A 19,922-nucleotide genomic window follows, 5' to 3' on the forward strand; every position below is an offset into this window, starting at 1 on the left:
CCCTTGCATAGAGGAATTTGGTACAAGTGTGTTTTGTACCTCAGTGTGCAGTGAATGGTAGAAAGATTTTCTGCGTAGACTCCAGCAACAATAGGACAAATTTTGCCGAAAGAAAACTTTAAAGCTGCCTTCTCTGTTCTGCTGCAGCAAATCTACACCTCTAACCTGGTACGACTCCCTGGCAGATGCCAGAAAATCTGTCTCCAGCATGCAAATGGGCCCCTGGCTGAAAAGTCGGCTGGCAGGTAGCTATCTCAGTGGAGTACATGGCATCTAAAATAGCCCATATTTGAATGAGTCAATAAACTGACCTGAGATGGGTCAATTTGAGCACATTATGAGCACTTGGTGGACAAATATTCTGTCTGCTCATTCTCTCCTCAGCTATTCTTTATTCCCTAATTCACTTCCTTAATTTAGAAAAAAATTCACTGGAATCATGCATTGAGAGGCACACCACATTATTGGTTGCAGAGGCCTCAGAGCTACTACAGGCCTGATCTGCGCTATGACCTCCAGTGTGACCTGAAGTGCTGCAGATGCTCAAGGCACCAAAACTTATGCAAATGAGGCATCTCCATGATTTAGGATTCAGTGATAGCACTCTTGCCTCTCAGCCAGAAGATTGTGGATACAAGTCCTGCTCCATAATCTTGCGCTGACACTTAAATTGGAGGTGCCTGTTTTCAGATGAAACTTTAAACCAAGGCCCTGTCTGCCTACTCAGGTGGACGTAAAAGATCTCATGGCAGAAGAGAAGGGGGTTCTTCTGGTGTCCTGGCCAACATTTGTCCCTCAACACCAGCAAAACAAATTAACTGGTCACTCATCTCATCACCTTATGGGGACCTTGGTGTGTGAAAATTGCCTGTCGCATTTTTAAAAAATGTATCCTTGAGATGTGGGTGTCGCTGGCTAGGCTGGCATTTAATACCTATCCCTAGTTGCCTTGAGAAGGTGGTGGTGAGCCACCTTCTTGAACCACTGCAGCCCGTTTAGTGAAGGTGCTCCCATAATGCTGTTAGGTAGGGAGTTCCAGGATTTTGACCCAGTAGATTAAGAAACAGCCAATATATGTCTGGGTCAGGATGGTGTACGACTTGGAGGGGAACTTGGAAGTGATGGTGTTCCCATCCTGTTAGAACATAAGAACATAAGAAATTGGAGCAGGAGTAGGCCAATCGGCCCCTCGAGCCTGCTCCGCCATTCAATAAGATCATGGCTGATCTGATCCCAACCACAAATCTAAAGAACACAAGAAGTCGGAACAGGACCCGGCCACATAGCCCCTGGGCCCTCTCCGCCACCCACAGGGCATTGACCGATCCGAACTCAGCTTCATGTCCAATTTCCTGCCCGCTCCCCATAACCCCTAATTCCCTTTACTTCTAGGAAACTGTCTATTTCTGTTTTAAATTTATCTAATGATGTAGCTTCCACAGCTTCCTGGGGCAGCAAATTCCACAGACCGACCACCCTCTGAGTGAAGAAGTTTCTCCTCATCTCAGTTTTGAAAGAGCAGCCCCTTATTCTAAGATTATGCCCCCTAGTTCTAGTTTCACCCATCTTTGGGAACATCCTTACTGCATCCACCCGATCAAGACCCTTCACAATCTTATATGTTTCAATAAGATCGCCTCTCATTCTTCTGAACTCCAATGAGTAGAGTCCCAATCTACTCAACCTCTCCTCATATGTCCGCCCCCTCATCCCCGGGATTAACCGAGTGAACCTTCTTTGTACTGCCTCGAGAGCAAGTATGTCTTTTCTTAAGTATGGAGACCAAAACTGTATGCAGTATTCCAGGTGCGGTCTCACCAATACCTTATATAACTGCAGCAATACCTCCTTGTTTTTATATTCTATCCCCCTAGCAATAAAAGCCAACATTCCGTTGGCTTTCTTGATCACCTGCTGCACCTGCATACCAACTTTTTGATTTTCTTGCACTAGGACCCCCAGATCCCTTTGTACTGCAGTACTTTCCAGTCTCTCGCCAGTTGCCCTTGTCCTTCTAGGTGGTGGAGGGCATAGGTTTGGGAAGTGCTGCTTACTAAACAATAATGACTATAGTTCAAAAGTAATTTACTGTGAAGTACATTGTAGTATCCTGAGGACATGAAAGGTCCTGTATAAATGCAAGTTTGTTCTTCCTTTACAATATAACTGAAGCGCCAGAGTAGCATGCCGGGGACATGCTGTCCATTCCCAATGGGCATCGAAGGGGAGGGCTGCCTCAAAAACTTCAATTTTGATCCAGGGTGTACTCCACTTCTAACTGGATCAACCTTTTCTTATTTCTACCCCCCCCCTCCCAACCCACCCAATACTTTTGGTTGTCCTTCAGCTGCCAAATACCAGCATGGGAACGGTTTGCTGGTTTGAGGCAAGTCCTGAAATTGTAGATTTCACAAAAGTGAAATCAATAATAAATCTGATTATATTTTGCACAATATCTATCTTCACTTAATTCTTCTGTATTATACATGTGCAAGGAGTATTTTTTTTGTTCTGAAAGGACTCCTTGCTAGTTTTTACTGTTCCCCTCAAGTAAATAGTATAAAATTAAATTCTCTGGTTGGAGTTGCATTGCTCTGTAGAGGTGCAGCTGAAACAACACGCTGGCTATTTGAGGAGCTGAAGGTTCATGTCCAGAATCAAAGGTCAACAAGTCCATGAACGTGGTTGTAATGCACTTTATAGAGACGAGACACATAGGTATGGCTGACTATTTATTTGTGTTGAATTATGAGCAATTTTTGTGCTGTGACAAGTCCCATGAGGAACTGGCTTGAGATTGAACACAAATGAGTTCACGTATGACTGTTGCAACCAGGAGAAAGCGGGGACTTTCATTTCATCTCTTTGTTGGCTCATGTACAGTGTTGAAAGGGCAGTGTGGTAACTTGCTGTGCCACCTAGTTTTGTAACAAAGTTTGTCTTTTTGAATTCAGGGCATTCAGATCAGCACTGGAGTATACCAAACAGAGCCTTGGAATCTTTATAGATCTGAGGAAAAAGGAGAAAGAAGCGTATGCTTGGCTGCAGGCTGGGAAGATATATTACATTCTGGGAGAGAATGAATTGGTGGACCTGTACATACAGGTAAAATAATAATAAAACCAAAACAAGCAGATATGCTGATCCAAATGGGCTCTCATCAAGTTAAGACTTTGTACATGACTGAAGTTACTAATTTTAATAGATGTGCTTATGATTATCATTTTAATAAGCATTAGGGTAATGGAATATTTCCTGTTACTTTACTGCTGTTGAGTTCAGCGTTTCAGTATTACCACCATGACAAAGAAATCGCACTTAGATTATCTCCTACGGATGTGCTAAATTTCTAATTATTCCCATTTGATATCTGATGATTCACAGTAAGCCTGGATTAGAATTGGACCACAGTGTATAGTTATATTCCTGACCTTTGCAATACTGTATGTACAGGCAAATCAGCAGATAACAATAATCTGGTTCACATTGTGTAGCATAAAATGCAGAATCTCCCTCCAAAAAGCTAATTATGGCCTCAATAAAGTATAATAGAATAATGAATGGTAGCAGAATAACATTGAGTGCTTGTATATCCCCTTATCTTTCTCCATTCCATTTATTACCATGAGATAGTGAAATAAACAATGAAAAAAGAACTTGCATTTATATAGCACCTTTCACGACCTCAGGATGTCCCAAATGCTTTATAACCAATTTAGTACTTTTGAAGTGTGGTCACTGTTGTAATGTAGGGAACGCAGCAGTGAATGTGCACACAGCAAGATCCCACAGGCAGCAATGAGATAAATGACCAATTAAACTGTTTTAGTAGTTGGTTGAAGGATAAATGTTTCCCACAACTCCAGGTGAACTCTGCTACTGCTCTTCAAAATAGTGCCATGAGATCCTTTAGCTCGATCTGACAGGGCAGATGGAGCCTCTGTTTAATGACTCATCTGAAAGATGGTCCCTCCAACAATATTGCAGCTTGAGTATCAGCTGAGATTATGTGCTCTAGTCTTGGAGTGGGGCTTGAACCCACAACCTTTTGACTCGGGCACGAATGCTACCACTGAGCCAAAGCTGACACCTAAATATCTGCCTATAATGCTGTGAAGACTTAAATACACATTGAAAGACAAATCGATTTTGTTACGAATCACGTTGGGGTATCTCTCTACGTTCTGTTACAGGTGGTCCTCCAAACGGATTTTATCTTAAGAATTAAATGAACTTCAAAAATCTTTGTGGTAATATAGGCAACTAAACTTGAGAAGAGATAAATATTACAATCTGCCACTAGTAAGCATCTTTATAACCATAATCCATTTGGTATATTAATGGATCAGTGCTTATGGAAACTCGATGGCAATCAGAATAATTTACAAACTACGTAATTGGAGGGATCTATACATTGGCCATTGGCTGTGGCACTTCTAATTTGCTGCTATGCTTGCTGGAGCATATTCTAATCACTTCTCCTCCAGCAAACTTCTGGCGTAAATTTGCCACTGGAGGATCAGGGCGTACAACGGTCTTACGACATTCGTCGTCTTAGTAGCCGTTGCAGCAAATTCCGGCCCATTATAAACAGTGCTGATCTGACTAGAGATAAGAAAAAAAACTACAAATGGTAAGAATCTGAACTAAAAACAGAAAATACTGGAAATACACAGCATCATCTGAAAAAAGAAAAGCCATGTTAACATTTCAGGTACAGGCCCTTCCTCAAATTTGAAAAGGGAACTTCTGTGGGCTTCTTTACAGGAGCCGACCAGAACAGAGGAGAGAGGAGAACACGTAAAGCTGAAAGCCAAAGAGCTAATCCTACTAGAAAAAAAAGCAGCTAGTGGGTTTAATTGCATGTGAACAGATTTTTATTTTAAAAAGCTGGAAAGATGAAAAGTGCTGGATAATATACAACAGTCAACTCAGTCAGGCTGTGAAAAGGCAATAAGAAAAAATTAAATCTGCTCCAAAATTGTAGGGAACAAAATGGAATGTGAGTGGAAGAAAATGGGGGAGACAGATCAGATTGATTTAAACCACAGTTTAAAAATTAAAATGGTTATCTTTTTATTGTGGCACATGCCATTCTCTACTAGATCCAGTCAAACATTATTAGTGATGCTAGTGAATATAATCTAATTACATCTGGATATGTATTTGTTGAGTCAGTAGTATTTTAGAAGCTAAAATGTTCCATTATTCATTACTTTAGGACTCATGCAGTTAATTGCATAATAATCAGGATCATTTCTTACCACTAGAAATTTCCAGAGGGTTTCTCCCAGTTTCCCACCGTAACCGTGGCAGCTGATTGGCGGAAACCCCAGAGAAATGGTGCAAATGGCCAATTGTGTTGTTTCCGCTAAAGTTATGGCAGGAGTTCGGGGAATCCCCATGGAAATTCTAGCCCTAAGTGTCTTTTGGATGAGATGTTAAACTGAGGCCCTGTCTGCCCTCTCTGGTGAATGTAAAAGATCCCATGGCACTATTCGAAGAAGAGTAAGGCGTTTTTCTCTGTGTCCTGGCCAATTGTTATCCCTCAACCAACGTCACTAAAAGAGATTAATCTGATCGTTATCACATTGTGGGATCTTGCTGTGCTCAAATTGGCGGCCACATTTCTGTACATTACAGCAGTGCCTACACTTCAAAAGTATTTAATTGATTGTGAAGTGCTTTGGGACATCCTGATGTCATGAAAGGCGTTATATAAATTCAATTTTGTTTGTTCATTTTGTTCTTTGTTTCCTTAGTCACTACCCCCATGCTCACTATTGTAAATGTTCATTTGTTAATTGTTTACTTATAAATACAATAATCTTAGCAGCCCTAAGCTTTTGTTAACTGTTATTTTATACTTTCAAATAACAAATTAGGTTTTATCTTACAACATAAATACACAGCTTATCTGGTGTATACCCTTAATGGTGTATTACAATTGTTGATCAATTATACAGTTAAGATTACATTGAATAAGTGGGTTTGCAATGGTTTGGAAGTGCCCAATGATTTAAAAAGATAGGATAAGCTTCCTTGATGGGTTAATGAGTAAATGCAGCAACCAGTGTGCAACTGAACAATACAGTTGAAAAGAGCCCTTGGTCTGATCACAGGGCTGTGCTGAGTTAGCTGATCTTGACAAGGACGACAGTTGGGGTACTATGTCCTTCTCTGCTTCCCAGGCTAGGGATGAAAAAAAAATCAGCCAGGGTTCATGCTCTTGATCACTATATAGTGATCTTTGCTGGAAAATACACCTCTCTAGATGTTGGATGAGGTTGAGATAGGCCTTGGCTGCAGTGCCCCCTGTGGTCAAATAGCCTTTGGGTCACTGCTCAGGATCACATTTGGCCAATTTAGTGAGCAATCGGCCAGCTATCAGCAGCTGTGGCACTGTACCTAGTAAAAGTCAGTATCTTCTGCGGGAGAAAATAGGTGGAATCTAACAAGATTCTCAGAGTAATAATATTGATTATATAAATTATATATTTTGTAAAAAAAAAAATTAAGGTTGCACAAGATGCTGCTGTAAGCACAGAAAAGTTGGAGTTTGCAATGGAAGTTTTTGAAGCAGCGGGGGATGTGTTTTTTAATGGGTCGTGGGACAGAGAGAAAGCTGTATCCTTCTATCGGGTAAGTACCCGCTGTATTACTAGAAGACTTGATTCTGCTTATACTTTGCTGTTCTGGAAGTTCAAACATATTTTCACATTTTTAATAAGGCATTGGGCCTGAGATTCCAGTAGGGTGGGATTGAACGCTCACCTGGTGGCCTAAAATTTGGGGTGGAACTCGGATGCACTGAGTTTCCCACATGTGTAAGATCTGGCCCAAATTTTAGTTGGATGGGGGTTATGGGCAAGTCTTCCATCCCTACCCCTTCCACCACATTAAAAGATTGCTTTAGGGGTGTGTCTGCGAGAGTTCCTGAGCTTCCCCAGGAATTCCGCCCATTAACAGAAGCCATAGCAACTGCGAGCTGGCATGAGTTCCATATTGGGCCTAGTAAAGGCCCAAGACCACCTGAGAGAAAGTTAATCAGTTCTGGAAGCGACTGAATACCTTTCAAAAAAAAAATGGCCATTTGTTCCCTTAGGAACAGGAAAAAAATAAGTGTCTTTTTTTAGCCATTCCCAGGCCTCTGCCCTCCCATCGGAACGGCATGGTGCCACTCTGATTAGCAGGGCTGGCAGCCTTGTTATGTTACTACAGATGCAATCCAACCACCCTGACTATTTAAATGACCCGTCTCCATGATTTAGGATGTGTTTAAAATCTTGTACAGTTGGCAGCTGGGATTTCCCACTTCACCACTCTTGCAGCAGCAGACCAAGGGCCCCATATGCGTTGTTTATTTGATTTGGAAATTTTAAAGAGGGCATTGGGGCAAGATTTCCTATGTTCATCATTTGTACCAAATTCATATGTGTTCTTTATAAACCTGCTATGATTTTGCTACAAACAGTGATCTAAAGAAATTTTCTCTGTTACCAGCTGGTGGGAGAATTTTATGGCAGGCTCTGCTCCTGAAATATCAGAAAATTAAAAAAAAAGTTGCTTTTCTTCACTGTAGTCATGATGTGGAGATGCCGGTGATGGACTGGGGTTGACAATTGTAAACAATTTTACAACACCAAGTTATAGTCCAGCAATTTTATTTTAAATTCACAAGCTTTCGGAGGCTTCCTCCTTCCTCAGGTAAATGTTTACCTGAGGAAGGAGGAAGCCTCCGAAAGCTTGTGAATTTAAAATAAAATTGCTGGACTATAACTTGGTGTTGTAAAATTGTTTACAATTTTCTTCACTGTGTTGAAATAAAGATTTATTGCTCCATGTCCTATAATTCATCCTTTCCCAGGAGCTCAAAACTTTGAAACTCTACCTCCCTCAGTCTTCCCTTCCTCCTAGAGTATACATCTTAATCTTAAAACCCAAGCTTGGCATCATCTAACTATTGCAACTTGATTTATCTTGTCTCCTCAGTTCAACCCGTGCTGGTGCTGTGCATTATGGGTCTGGGTTCTGCACCTGTGTTTCTCAATTTAAAAAAAAACTGAAAGCCGCCGCTGAGGAACCATTCGTACTGCAGAGCAGACTTTCTCAACTCTACACAAACATATTTACTTTATAGTTATTTTTAAATTATAGTGCAATATTCTTGTGATCTAAAATGTATTCTGCATGATTCAATGCAAAGTCACATTACCACCTACCCTATTCTGTGCCCTCTAGTTTTTGCACGTATTCCTTTAAGTTTATCTATACTTGTAGATATACACAGATCGTTGAATGCTGTAGTCAAATCTGTTTGGGAGCCCTTATGAATTAAGGAGTTTATGTTGTGAATTCATGTTCCAGATGCAGATCTTCACATGATGGAAACGCATATTAGGAGTTTAGACACGGAGGTCAGTGTTCTTGATTTTCTGTCCATTTTAGTTGGATAATCAGGCTCACTGACTTCCTTGCCCAAATTCCTGATATGTGCTGCCGTTGCATTGAGCTTTCTGCTGTGAGTGCTAAATTGTAAAATTCACCATTTAAGTTTAAAGCAGTGCGAAATAAATCAAATTTGGATACAATTTTTGATATTTCTCTTTTTCTGCAAAAGCCTGTTACTTAGCAATCTTTAAACATTGAAACAACAGGGTTAAATTTAATTTATACTGGTAGCAGTTAGAATGAATTAATTTTTAAATCAATGGGCTGGAGAAGTAGGGAGTTGGTCTTTAAAAATGGAATTTTAAAAACACCTTTCAGTAGATCTTGAGACTATAGTCATAAAACCTTTGTTGGCCGAATTCCCTTTAACGTTCTATGAGAAACATAGATTAAAGCATAGAGAGGATTTTAAAAAAATGTTGTCTGTTACACTGTAAGATCATCGTGACTAATTAACCTATGATTCAGTTAGCACGTTTTCAGATTTCAGGTATGTGTTAACAGGATCGAGCACTTCCACTTGCTATCAAAGTTGAAGACACAAAGGTACAGCTCAGACTCTGTAACAAGCTGACAGAACTACTGCTGCGTGTGAAGACCTATGCAGAAGCCCTAGAATATGCTCAAACTGCTCTGACACTCAGTGTGACCCTTGGTAAGCCAAGTTTTCTGTTTCTATTTCACTCTATAATATGTTTGTGTGGTTGAATCAATAACTAATCTAGCAGAATGTAAGAATGGTCCAATGTTGTCTCTTACATCTGTGAATAAAAGATTACAATTAAACCTTGTTGGTGTAATGGATTAGGATGCTATCCTTTCACCTCCAGGATCTGGGCTTGAAATCAGCACAGATTGATGGATTGAAAGTCTTTGGGGTTGATTTTAACTCTTTCTCCCCCCACCTAGTGGAAACCGGACAGGGGTCAATTAAAATGGAGTGGAGGACTTGCCCACTCGATTCCCATGCCGATCTGGCTGACTAATTTTAAAATTGCAGGTGGCAAGGACATCCACCCCAAGCCGGCGGGTCCTCTTTAAATATGCAGATTGGGCTCTGATGATCAGAGCCCAATCTACTATTTTAACTTGAGGCCTGAGCGGAGGAGCAGTGATTGCTTCCCTGCCAGGCCAAACGTGCCAGGAACAAGAGGCAGGGCCAGAAGAGGCTCAGCAAGGCAAATTAAAAAAAATATATGTTTACAATGCTCCTCGGGGCCCCATGAGGAAACCTTGGGCCTCCCTTGACCTGGATTTATGACTGGGACTGGGTCCTTGGTGGTGGCTGCCTACTGACCGATTTTAATGGCTGAGCATCTGCTTCCTGCCAACTTCCTAGCCGTTTTGGTTAGGAAGTCAACAAGCGGCATGCTAATGAGGCCCAGTCATTAAAATCACCCGAGCCTGCTGCTACCACTCCTGGACGGGCCGGCTGCTCGCTTTGCCGTGTTCCTGCTCGTGAGTTAAAATCAAGCCCTTTTTGCCAACTATATGGGTTGCCCATGAAATAATTGAGGCAGACTCAATTTGGTTTGTACTGAGTGCATATCCACAACACAAAATTTGACACAAAGTAACAAGAAGCTGTATGGATACCTGGCCGGTAATTTTAAACCATAAGGACAGGTGGGCTGAGAGCGGGTGGAAAGATTCTAAAAAACCTGACCCCAACTCACCTCCAACCCGCCCACTTCCAATTTTAACAGAGGTGGGCCGAGGGGCAGGTAATCAACCTGCTCTCAGGAGGCGGGTGGTCAGTAAAATCTTTTAAGGAGGCTGCGGGCCTCCACTTTAATAGATTTTCTTTTATTTTTAACTCCTGGGGGCTGGGGTTCCCTGGCCTTCTGATTCTCGCCATGTAAGAGGAGGCGAGAAGGGCCAGATCAACAGGCCTCTATTACACTGCTTGTGGGCCAAAAGGAGCAGGAGTGTTTCCTCCAGAGCCAACAAGCTTACCTGCCATGATCTGACACACGTGACCCCCACCCCCAGCCCGATGTCTCCAACACCCTGATCTATCCACGACCTCCCCGATGTCCGGCCCCAACCCCCCCCCCCCCTTAGACTTACCTGGCATCTGCTCCCTGGCTGCTTTCCTGTCCGAGCAGCCAGACGGTCAATCTTGCTGCCTATCGCGCAGGAAGCCTGCTGAGAAAACTTAAGATGTCCTGATGTCAAAATTGCCATGACATCCAGGAATTTCATACTTCTGGGATTCCCGTCTGGAAATCCTTCCCCCCCACCCCCGCCAACCCCTCGCTCGCTCCGCAGCTTGGAGTTAAAATACAGGCCCTGATGTTGGAAATGGAAGTATCTTAGTGGTGCAGTAAGGAATGCCCTATTGAGGGTTGGAGCTAAATTAGAGTATGGGGAGCTATGAACTGGGACACCCATAAAATTTTTTAAAAACTTGGATTTAAATAGCGCCTTTCATGATCTCGGGACATCCCAAAGTGCTTTACAGCCAATTAAGTACTTTTGAACTGTAGTCACTGTTGAACCCATCACCATGCTTGAAAGTCTCAAACTGCAGACTAATGAGAAATCTGCATAAGTAGAGCTTCAATTTGCCTAATATGGAGTTCACATTATATCCCTACACCCCACTTAGTTAATCCTAGAGTATAAAGAATGAAATTGGTAAGAGCCAAGATTTAGGGACACCCAAGTTTGCACAGGGATAATACTGGCGCTTAACTGGCTAAAACCGTGCAACTTCCCAGCACAGGACACAGGTTAGTCTCCTGCTGCTTATCTAGCAAGGGTGACCCAACTCATCAGGTCATTAGCTTGCAGGGCTATCTGGAAACAAGTGGGAAGAATCTCAGCTGTCAGAGAAGGGCCTACTGCTCCAGGACCCATCAATGAGCCAGATGGCTGATCAAAGATCAACACTGGCCTGGAGTGCAGCAGACCTGCTTCTCTCAGGTATTCAACTACAGAGTCTACTACAGAGGGTTGACTCCTTTGTATAAACACAAAGATTTACAGAAATAATTTAATAAAAACTTTCAATGTTACCTTTTAATTATATACATCAAACCTATACTCAAGTTGAAAATTGGCTCCAGAATTAGAAACTAAAATCTATGTGGAAATCCACCTGCAATCACATTTAGAAGTGCAGGGGGTGGGGGTGAATCACTGGCTTAAATCATTCTGAATGGAAGTGCATCAATCCTCAGACTTTCAATTTTGTAATGCCTTGCCTATTCAAAATTAATTTTGTGGGAAAAAAAACCAAGATTATTGATAAGGTTGTAGCCATATCAGACCCATTCAGTAATGCAAAATTGAACAAGAGGTAATCTGATATGTAACAAGCATTTATAATGCAGCTTTGGAACTCTATATATATATTTACAATAAATAATGCTTATGGTACAGGAGAATATTGACAAAACAGCACCGTCAGAATTAGATTATTCAGTAATCTGGAACTCATTGTATGAGAATAAATTTCAGTTCAAATCACTTACAAACACAGCACACTGCTTTTTGTTCAGTCTTGCCTGCTATTGATTTTATATAATGGGTTGCTGAGTCTAAGATCTATCAATTAAAAGGATGGTGCCTGCTTGTTCCTCTTCCTATTCTCTTCTGTATGCTATTAGAGTCTTTACTGCAGTGTGCACAGGGCTTCTATCTCATTAGTTTGATATAAAAGTCTGATCATTTTACAGTGAGTCACTGTACTTTGTGAATAGTTCTATATTGCTGAAGAAGCTTAGGATCACTTATTACACACACAAAGGGTAGTGGAAATCTGGAACTTTCTCCTGCAAAACAACAACTACTTGCATTTATATAACGTACTAAAACATCCCAAGGCGCTTCACAGGAGCATTATCAAACAAAATTTAACACCGAGTCACGTAAGGAGATATTAGGAGAGGTGACCAAAAGCTTGGTCAAAGAGGTAGGTTTTAAGGAGCCTCTTAAAGGAGGAGAGAGGTGGAGAGGTTTAAGGAGGGACTTCCAGAGCTTAGGGCCTAGGCAACTGAAGGCACGGCCATCAGTGGTGGAGCGATTGAAATCGGGGATGTGCAAGAGGCCAGAATTGGAGGAGCGCAGAGATCTCAGAGGGTTGTAGGGCTGGAGAAGGTGACAGAGATAGGGAGGGGCGAGGCCATGGAGGGATTTTAAAATCGTGGCATTGCCAGACTAGGAGCCAATGTAGGTCACCAGCATAGGGGTGATGGTTGAACGGGACTTGGTGTGAGTTAGGACACGGGCAGCAGAGTTTTGAATGAGCTCAAGTTTATGGAGGGTGGAAGATGGGAGGCCAGACAGGAGAGTATTGGAATAGTCGAGTCTAGAGGTAACAAAAGCATGGATGAGGGTTTGAGCAGCAGATGAGCTGAGGCAGGGCAGAGACGGGCGATGTTACGGAGGTGGAAGTAGGGCGTCTTGGTGATGAAATGGTTATGGGGTCGGAAGCTCATCTCAGGGTCAAATAGGACGCCAAAATTGCAAACTTTCTGGTTTAGCCTCAGTCGGTGGCCAGGGAGAGAGATGGAATCGGTGGCGAGGGATTGGAGTTTGCGGCAGGGACCAAAGACAATGGCTTCAGTCTTACCAGCATTTAGTTGGAGGAAATTTCTGTTCATCCAGTACTGGATGTTGGATAAGCAGCATAACAAATCAAAGGCAGTGGAGGGGTCGAGAGTGGTAGTGGTGAGGTAGAGCTGGATGTCGTCAGCGTACATGTGGAACCTGACGTTGTGTTTTTGGATGATGTCGCCGAGGGGCAGCTTGTAGATGAGAAATAGGAGGGGGCCAAGGATAGATCTTTGGGGGACTCCAGAGGTAACGGTGCAGGAACGGGAAGAGAAGCCATTGCAGGTGATTTTTCTGGCTACGACTGGATAGATAGGAATGGAACCAGGCGATGGGGGTCCCACCCAGCTGGATGACAGAGGAGAGGCGTTTGAGGAGGATGGTGTGGTCAACCATGTCAAAGGCTGCAGACAGGTTGAGAATGATGAGGAGGGATAGTTTACCATGGTCAGTCACATAGGGTGTCATTTGTGACTTTGATAAGGGCCGTTTCAGTGCTGTGATAGGGGCGGAAACCTGATTGGAGAGGTTCAAACATGGATTTGCGGGAAAGATGGGCACGGATTTGGGAGGCGACAACACTTTCAAGGACTTTGGAGAGGAAAGGCAGGTTGGGGATGGGGGTGGTAGTTTGCAAGGACACTGGTCAAGAGTGAGTTTTTTGAGGAAAGGGGTGATGACAGCAGATATGAAGGTGAGGGGAGAGAACTGTTAACAATGTCAGTTAATATGGGGCCAGGAAGGGAAATTGGATGGTCAACAGTTTGGTGGGGATAGGGTCGAGGGAGCAGAAGGTGGGTCTCAAGTGATGCATTTCGGTAGGAAGAACGAGGAGAGGCAATATAAACTAGAGGGCACAACTCTAAAAGGGGTACAGGAACAGAGATCTGGGGGTATATGTGCACAAATCGTTGAAGGTGGCAGGGCAGGTTGAGAAAGTGGTTAAAAAAGCATACGGGATCCTGAACTTTATAAATAGAGGCATAGAGTTCAAAAATATGGAAGTCATGATAAACTTTTATAAAACACTGGTTCGGCCACAATTGGAGTATTGTGTCCAGTTCTGGGAACCGCACTTTAGGAACGATGTGAAGGCCTTAAAGAAGGTGCAGAAAAGATTTACTAGAATGATTCCAGGGATGAGGGACTTTAGTTACGTGGATAGACTGGAGAAGCTGGGGTTGTTCTCCTTGGAACAGAGAAGGTTGAGAGGAGATTTGATAGAGGTATTCAAAATCATGAAGGGTCTAGACAGAATAGATAGAGAGAAACTGTTCCCATTGGCGGAAGGGTCAAGGACCAGAAGATATAGATTTAAGGTGATTGGCAAAAGAACCAAAGGTGACATGAGGGAAAAACTTTTTTACACAGCGAGTGGTTAGGATCTGGAATGCTCTGCCCGAGGGGACGATGGAGGCAGATTCAATCATGGCCTTCAAAAGGGAACTGGATAAGTTCTTGAAAGGAAAAAATTGCAGAGCTACGGGGAAAGGGTGGGGGAGTGGGACTAGCTGGATTGCTCTTGCGTAGAGCTGGCGCGGACTCGATGGGCCGAATGACGACCTTCCGTGCTGTAACCTTTCTATTCTATGATTCGTGGATAACATGAGTTTGGAGAGGGCATGAGGGTGATAGGAGAGAAACTAAAGAAAGATGCAAGTTCAGGGCTAGGGCAGGGGGGAACTATAGGAGCAGTTTGGCTGGTGGAATAGGGGAAGGGAGGGAAACGGCAGAGGCCGCTGAATAGATAGTCTTAATCTTAGTGACAAAGAAGTCCATGAGCTCCTCACACTTGTTCGAAGTGAGACGGCAGGGGAGAGGGGTTTACGAAGACTGTAGTCGAGTAGAGAAGCTGGGAGTTATCTTTGCATTCCAGGATCCTGGAATAGTGAGCAGTTTTGGCAGAGGAGAGCAGGACCTGATAGTGCTTTATGCCATCCAGGAAGATCTGGCGATGAATGGCTAAACCAGATGTCTGCCATAAACTGTGATCATGATATAATTGAATGCTGGAACAGACTCAAGAGAATGAAAGGAACTTCCTATGTTCCTAACCATAGCCTTTATTAACCTTCTGACTAAGTTCTTAATTTTTTTTAATTATATATATTTGTAGATGGGCTAAAGTGCTGTAATATAAGTCTTTTATTTCAGCATCTCATTTGTTGAATTTAAAATGAAACCTATGCTTCCCTGGAATCCGACTCATTTTCTGCTATTGATATCACACTTCTGAAAACAAATGGAAACTTTTCAAGAATTCCTGATAGTTTTTAAAGCTTCATACATTGTGAACATAGGAAGAATGTTTTCCTGCATCATTTTTTGGATGAATTTTATGCTGATCAAGATGAAGAATTTTAATTTTGGTGATTGGAATCCTGGCACCTATTTTCAGCATCAACCACAGCGAGGTCAGTTGTAGCATAATTAGTTAAGCTTTCTGTATTCTGTCACAACAGTGCGCAACAACCCCAATCTTGGACTGCACCATTAAGACATTTTCTCATTTCTCTCACCTGTGGTCTCTGAGTGTGATTGCCAATTAATGCCAAATTAGGGACAGTGTTGTAACAAAAAACAGAAAATGCTAGTTTCAGATTGATGACCTTTTCATCAGAACTGGAAGAAGGAACAGTGTGTTGTGCTATGGACCCATGCATTAGGAACTGGATTTAGACACATTTCACATAGGACCCTTACAAAGGAGGATCCAAACAGAAGAGGCTTTTATCCCATCTGTCTGGGCTTGATTTGGACCCATGTTGCAGATGTAAAAGGTTAGCATCTAACCCACTGCAGTACCCATTTCTACTTCCATTTTTACCAACTAGAAAATGCACCTTTCTCCTCTGCAAATGCAGATCTTCCTTATTTGCACTGCACCTGATGTTGCTGCACTGTGCATTAGACAGTTATAGTCAAGGCTGTTGGGGTATCCAGAGAAACACACATAGAAGGATAATTCAAAGGTTTTTATTACATTTTGAGGAGACCCTACTCTCAAATATTTATGTAATAAAACAAAAGTTATTTCTCCAGGTACCTCTGAGGCTTGGTAATTAATTTTAGATAAATTGGCTAATATTAACTTCAGATTGTAAATGATTTACACAAAAACTGGTGTATATGGCAATATTTCATGCCTGGCTTTTATAAACATTGGAGAATGTAAAGTTTTTGTGTTCTTCATCTGTACTGCTGGGGGAAAGAGGAACTGATGCAGTGCTGCTGCTTTACTCCATCGGGCTTTGTAATGTCTTCAAACAGCATTTACAACAGATCATGTACACGAGGAAGATGGTTTAGGATTTTTTGGATATGAAACAACTAAGAAACATTGGCGATCAGTTTGGGACTCGGTGATCAGCAAGTACTGAGTATCATTGTACTCCAGCTGGAGTTATGGCAGCAATGTGCTGAAAGGGCCACAGATTTCCGGTCCCATTGTAGTGTACAAGCAGGAATATGCACCAGCACTTAACACTGTCAACACATTCATCAAAAACATCGATTTCAAATTGCAAACAGGAGAACCCTCTATTACTTTCTCTTTCAGTATCCGTAGCACTGCTTTTGTTACCATTGTTTTCTAGTCACTGAAGCACTCATTACATACATTGCTGTGTTCGATAGGAGACATGCTGAATGAACGTGTTGCTTATCATCGACTGGCAACAGTACATCAGTCCCTTGGTCAGTGCGAGCTGGCTGAACACTTTTACCTGAAGGCACTTTCCCTCTGTTCCTGTCCACTAGAGTTTGATGAGGAGGCAATTTACTATGTCAGAGTTTATGTACAACTGGCAGACATGACATTCTATGATCTTAAGGTAAGAAATGTAATATTATTCTGTGGAGTGATGGCTGTACTGTAATATTGGGGTGTACAGATACCATGTACTGCCCTTCAAGGAGGGAAAGTTATCCTTGTTGCTCCAAGGCATCCCCTAATGGCAGGCTTCAGAGAGGCATTGGTTGAGGATGGCCAGAAGGGTTTTATAGCATATTAAGGCCCAAAGAAAAGGTGGAAAAATACCTTATTTAAAAATATAATGTTTCCAATAAAATATAAAAGGTAGCTCATATTTGGAATAGCCAACTAATTGAATGAGATTTAATACTCCCACCTTTCAGATTTATCTAAAAAAAATGCCTGGCACAGGCCGATGGACCGAATGGCCTCCTTCTGTGCTGTAACCATTCTATGATTCTGTAGAATCTTGTCCACAATAGAACAGAAGTCCACCCTTGAAAGGAAAACTTCATAAGGGCACATATATGTTTTAATTTTCAATGAAGTCATCCAGACTAGGAGGAATTAATGACCAATCTTTCATGAATAAATGTATCCATTGCTCCAAAGTGTAAGACAGTAAGGGGTAGAATTTTTACAGGGGATCCCCGATCTCCCACCGTAATTTCGGTAGAAACCCCAGAGAAATTTTGTAAGTAACCATTTATGCTGTTTCTCCAGGGTTTCAGCTAAAGTTTAGGCAGGAGATCGGGGAACCCTTGTGGAAATTACTGACACAAAGGTCCAGCAGGAGGATTTGCAGAAGAGAAATGTAAATCAGGCAGTCGATGAAGAAGGGTGGGAGGAGGCTCATGTGGAGCATAAACGCTGGCATAGACCAGTTGGGCCGAATGGTCTGTTTCTGTGCTGTAGATTCTATGCAAAGGTGGTCATTTAATTCAGTCCTGAAGTGTAGTACTTATCCCACAGATGAGGGCTGAAGTACAGTGAAAATTGTTGTGAAATTCCTACAATAAAGTGGGAAATTTTCAACAAAATTATCTCTTCCCATTAAACTTTGGCCTATGTGTATTCCCCAAAGCACTATTACAAACTCTGATACTTAATCAGTACTTTCCAAAGGGAGCCACTTCAGATAATTTTCCTCAGCGTGACTATCTCTCGTCCTTCATTCATACAATGCAATACCTGAAGGAAGTTAGTTGACTTTGTTGTTGTTGTGTTGCAGGATCCATATGATGCAGCAGGCTACTACCATTTAGCACTTGCTGCGGCCATGGATTTGGGCAGTAAGAAGTCTCAGCTGAAAATCTGCACTAGACTTGCCACTATCTACCACAATTTCCTTGTGGATCGGGAAATGTCACTCTATTTCTATCAGAAAGCAAGAACATTTGCCACCGAACTTAATATTCGAAGGCTAAATCTATCTCCAGCCCAGTATTATAAAACTACTGCACGGGTGCCTTCAAAATCCCTCTTTTAAACAGGAAGTGGCTACTCTGCTACTTCGAGGTGAATCGTTCTGTTCAGATGCAAAAGGTCCCCTTTCAGGTTTCACCTGCACTTTCTCCTTCTATTTAACTGTGATCACCTGCACTCTCCGTGCCATTTAGAGCCATGAAGTATTTTTCTTTTTCTTAAAAAAAAAAGTGTTTATTGCAGCTTATGTTGGTTTCTGAATTCATTTTTAAAATGTTTGCAGGTAACTATTTCTAACTCTGTACAGTTTTATGGTCGAACAATGTAACAAAATGCATGAAAGAACAAGTTTGTAGTTAAGATGCACCAGCAGTTAAGAGGTTGGAATTTGTCAGTATTATGAAGTGCCAGTGTTGCAGTCTGAACTGAGCCAGGATCATTCCAAAGTCTAATTATTTTTTCCTTATCATTCTTCCCCTCTCCACTTTTCTCCATGATGTTGATGGCAGGGCCATGTGACTAACAGGATTCACATTTGCTGTAGACTAAAGCTACCTGTGGCTTCATTCATTAAAGTGCGACCATTCATGGATAATTCAGTAGTTTTGTCTTGGAAAATCAATTTCATTTGTGAATAGAATACCACTAAGGGCAGTTAATACAGGGGCACTTAAATTTACTACTCTGTTTCCATATGAGAAAATCTCAATAAAACGCTATAATTCAATCACTAACTTCCAGGGATTACCCTGTAAAATGGCAGGACATAACATGCAATTGCATTGTGAAGTAAACATTTTGTATCACATGGAAACCTTTGTTTAGCTTTTTCATGGATGCAAGAGTGCTCAGATGTTTAGAAAAATTACCAGGTAAGTAGTTTTTTTTTAATTACTGGATTCTAACTAATCCATAGTTTTGCTCAGCTTCCTCCCTGAGATGAAAACTATATTTTCTGCTGTTGTTGTTTACATGTTGTAGTGCTGGGTTTTAAACAGAATCAGTTGTACCCATTTTCCTAGGTTATCTCATTTGCATAGCTTCAGGTGATTTGGACAGGTGCAGGGAGGCTACTATTGATGTGACACTCCCTTTAAATTTTACTTTTCCAGTCCCAATAGGAGGACAAATTCTGAAAGCCTTTGAAAAGGCTCGGAAGGCATTTCAAACAATCAGCAGCTCTGCCAAAGTTGGAAGGGAAAGGGAATCCAAAGTACAAATCTGCAGGCAGGTGCTGGAGAAGCCCAGCACCCAGCTGCCCGTTTGATGGCTGCTGTAGAAGGAAGGTGGTGCTGCATGAGGTGGTTGTGAGAAAGTTGGCCCTCTGCCAATCTATGGCACCATCCCCATAAGGCAGCATTGCAGCATGCCTGCAAAGAGGTGGAGCCAAACCTTAGGACACAGCTAACAGTTGTCCCAGCTAACACTCCCTATGCTGTATAGTGACTGCAGGGGTCCACGTAGCAGATGGCAGAGCTCTACAACTAGCTGTTTGCTGACCTGGACCCTGTGAAGACTGTTCCCCACTCATTGGCAGGTAGGTACAACAATTCTTGCAGATATGGTTGGCATTTTGGCAGGTGTGACCAATTAGGGTAAACAACCTGTTGATCAACCTGGCATACCTTCTTTCATGCAGTGCCACTGATAGCATGACATAGCTGTTGAGAAAACAATCTGTTAGTCAGGCATTCACATATCTGAATTTAATGTCCCACTTTCTTTAAGAATT

At 42.1% G+C, this 19,922-nt stretch overlaps 1 protein-coding gene across 8 annotated transcripts in view; it reads left to right on the forward strand.

The window, feature by feature from the left end:
- The window catches only part of LOC137326337 (SH3 domain and tetratricopeptide repeat-containing protein 1), a 61,760-nt gene extending 42,971 nt beyond the window's left edge, over window positions 1-18,789 (forward strand). For 4 of the 8 annotated variants that reach the window (XM_067991327.1, XM_067991335.1, XM_067991344.1 and 1 more), the window contains 5 exons: window positions 2,955-3,105; window positions 6,520-6,642; window positions 8,956-9,106; window positions 16,648-16,844; window positions 17,997-18,789. In XM_067991327.1, coding sequence (XP_067847428.1) covers window positions 2,955-3,105; window positions 6,520-6,642; window positions 8,956-9,106; window positions 16,648-16,844; window positions 17,997-18,254 — 880 coding nt within the window. In that variant the 3' untranslated portion in view covers window positions 18,255-18,789. Of the gene's footprint in view, window positions 1-2,954; window positions 3,106-6,519; window positions 6,643-7,992; window positions 8,331-8,367; window positions 8,542-8,934; window positions 9,107-15,165; window positions 15,426-16,647; window positions 16,845-17,996 lie in introns of those variants that run through there. The other 4 variants (XR_010964175.1, XM_067991372.1, XM_067991378.1 and 1 more) reach the window with 4 other exon arrangements.
- Window positions 18,790-19,922: the final 1,133 nt, after the last annotated feature.

The sequence above is a fragment of the Heptranchias perlo genome, chromosome 1 (assembly GCF_035084215.1).
Source record: "Heptranchias perlo isolate sHepPer1 chromosome 1, sHepPer1.hap1, whole genome shotgun sequence".
NCBI lineage: Eukaryota > Metazoa > Chordata > Chondrichthyes > Hexanchiformes > Hexanchidae > Heptranchias > Heptranchias perlo.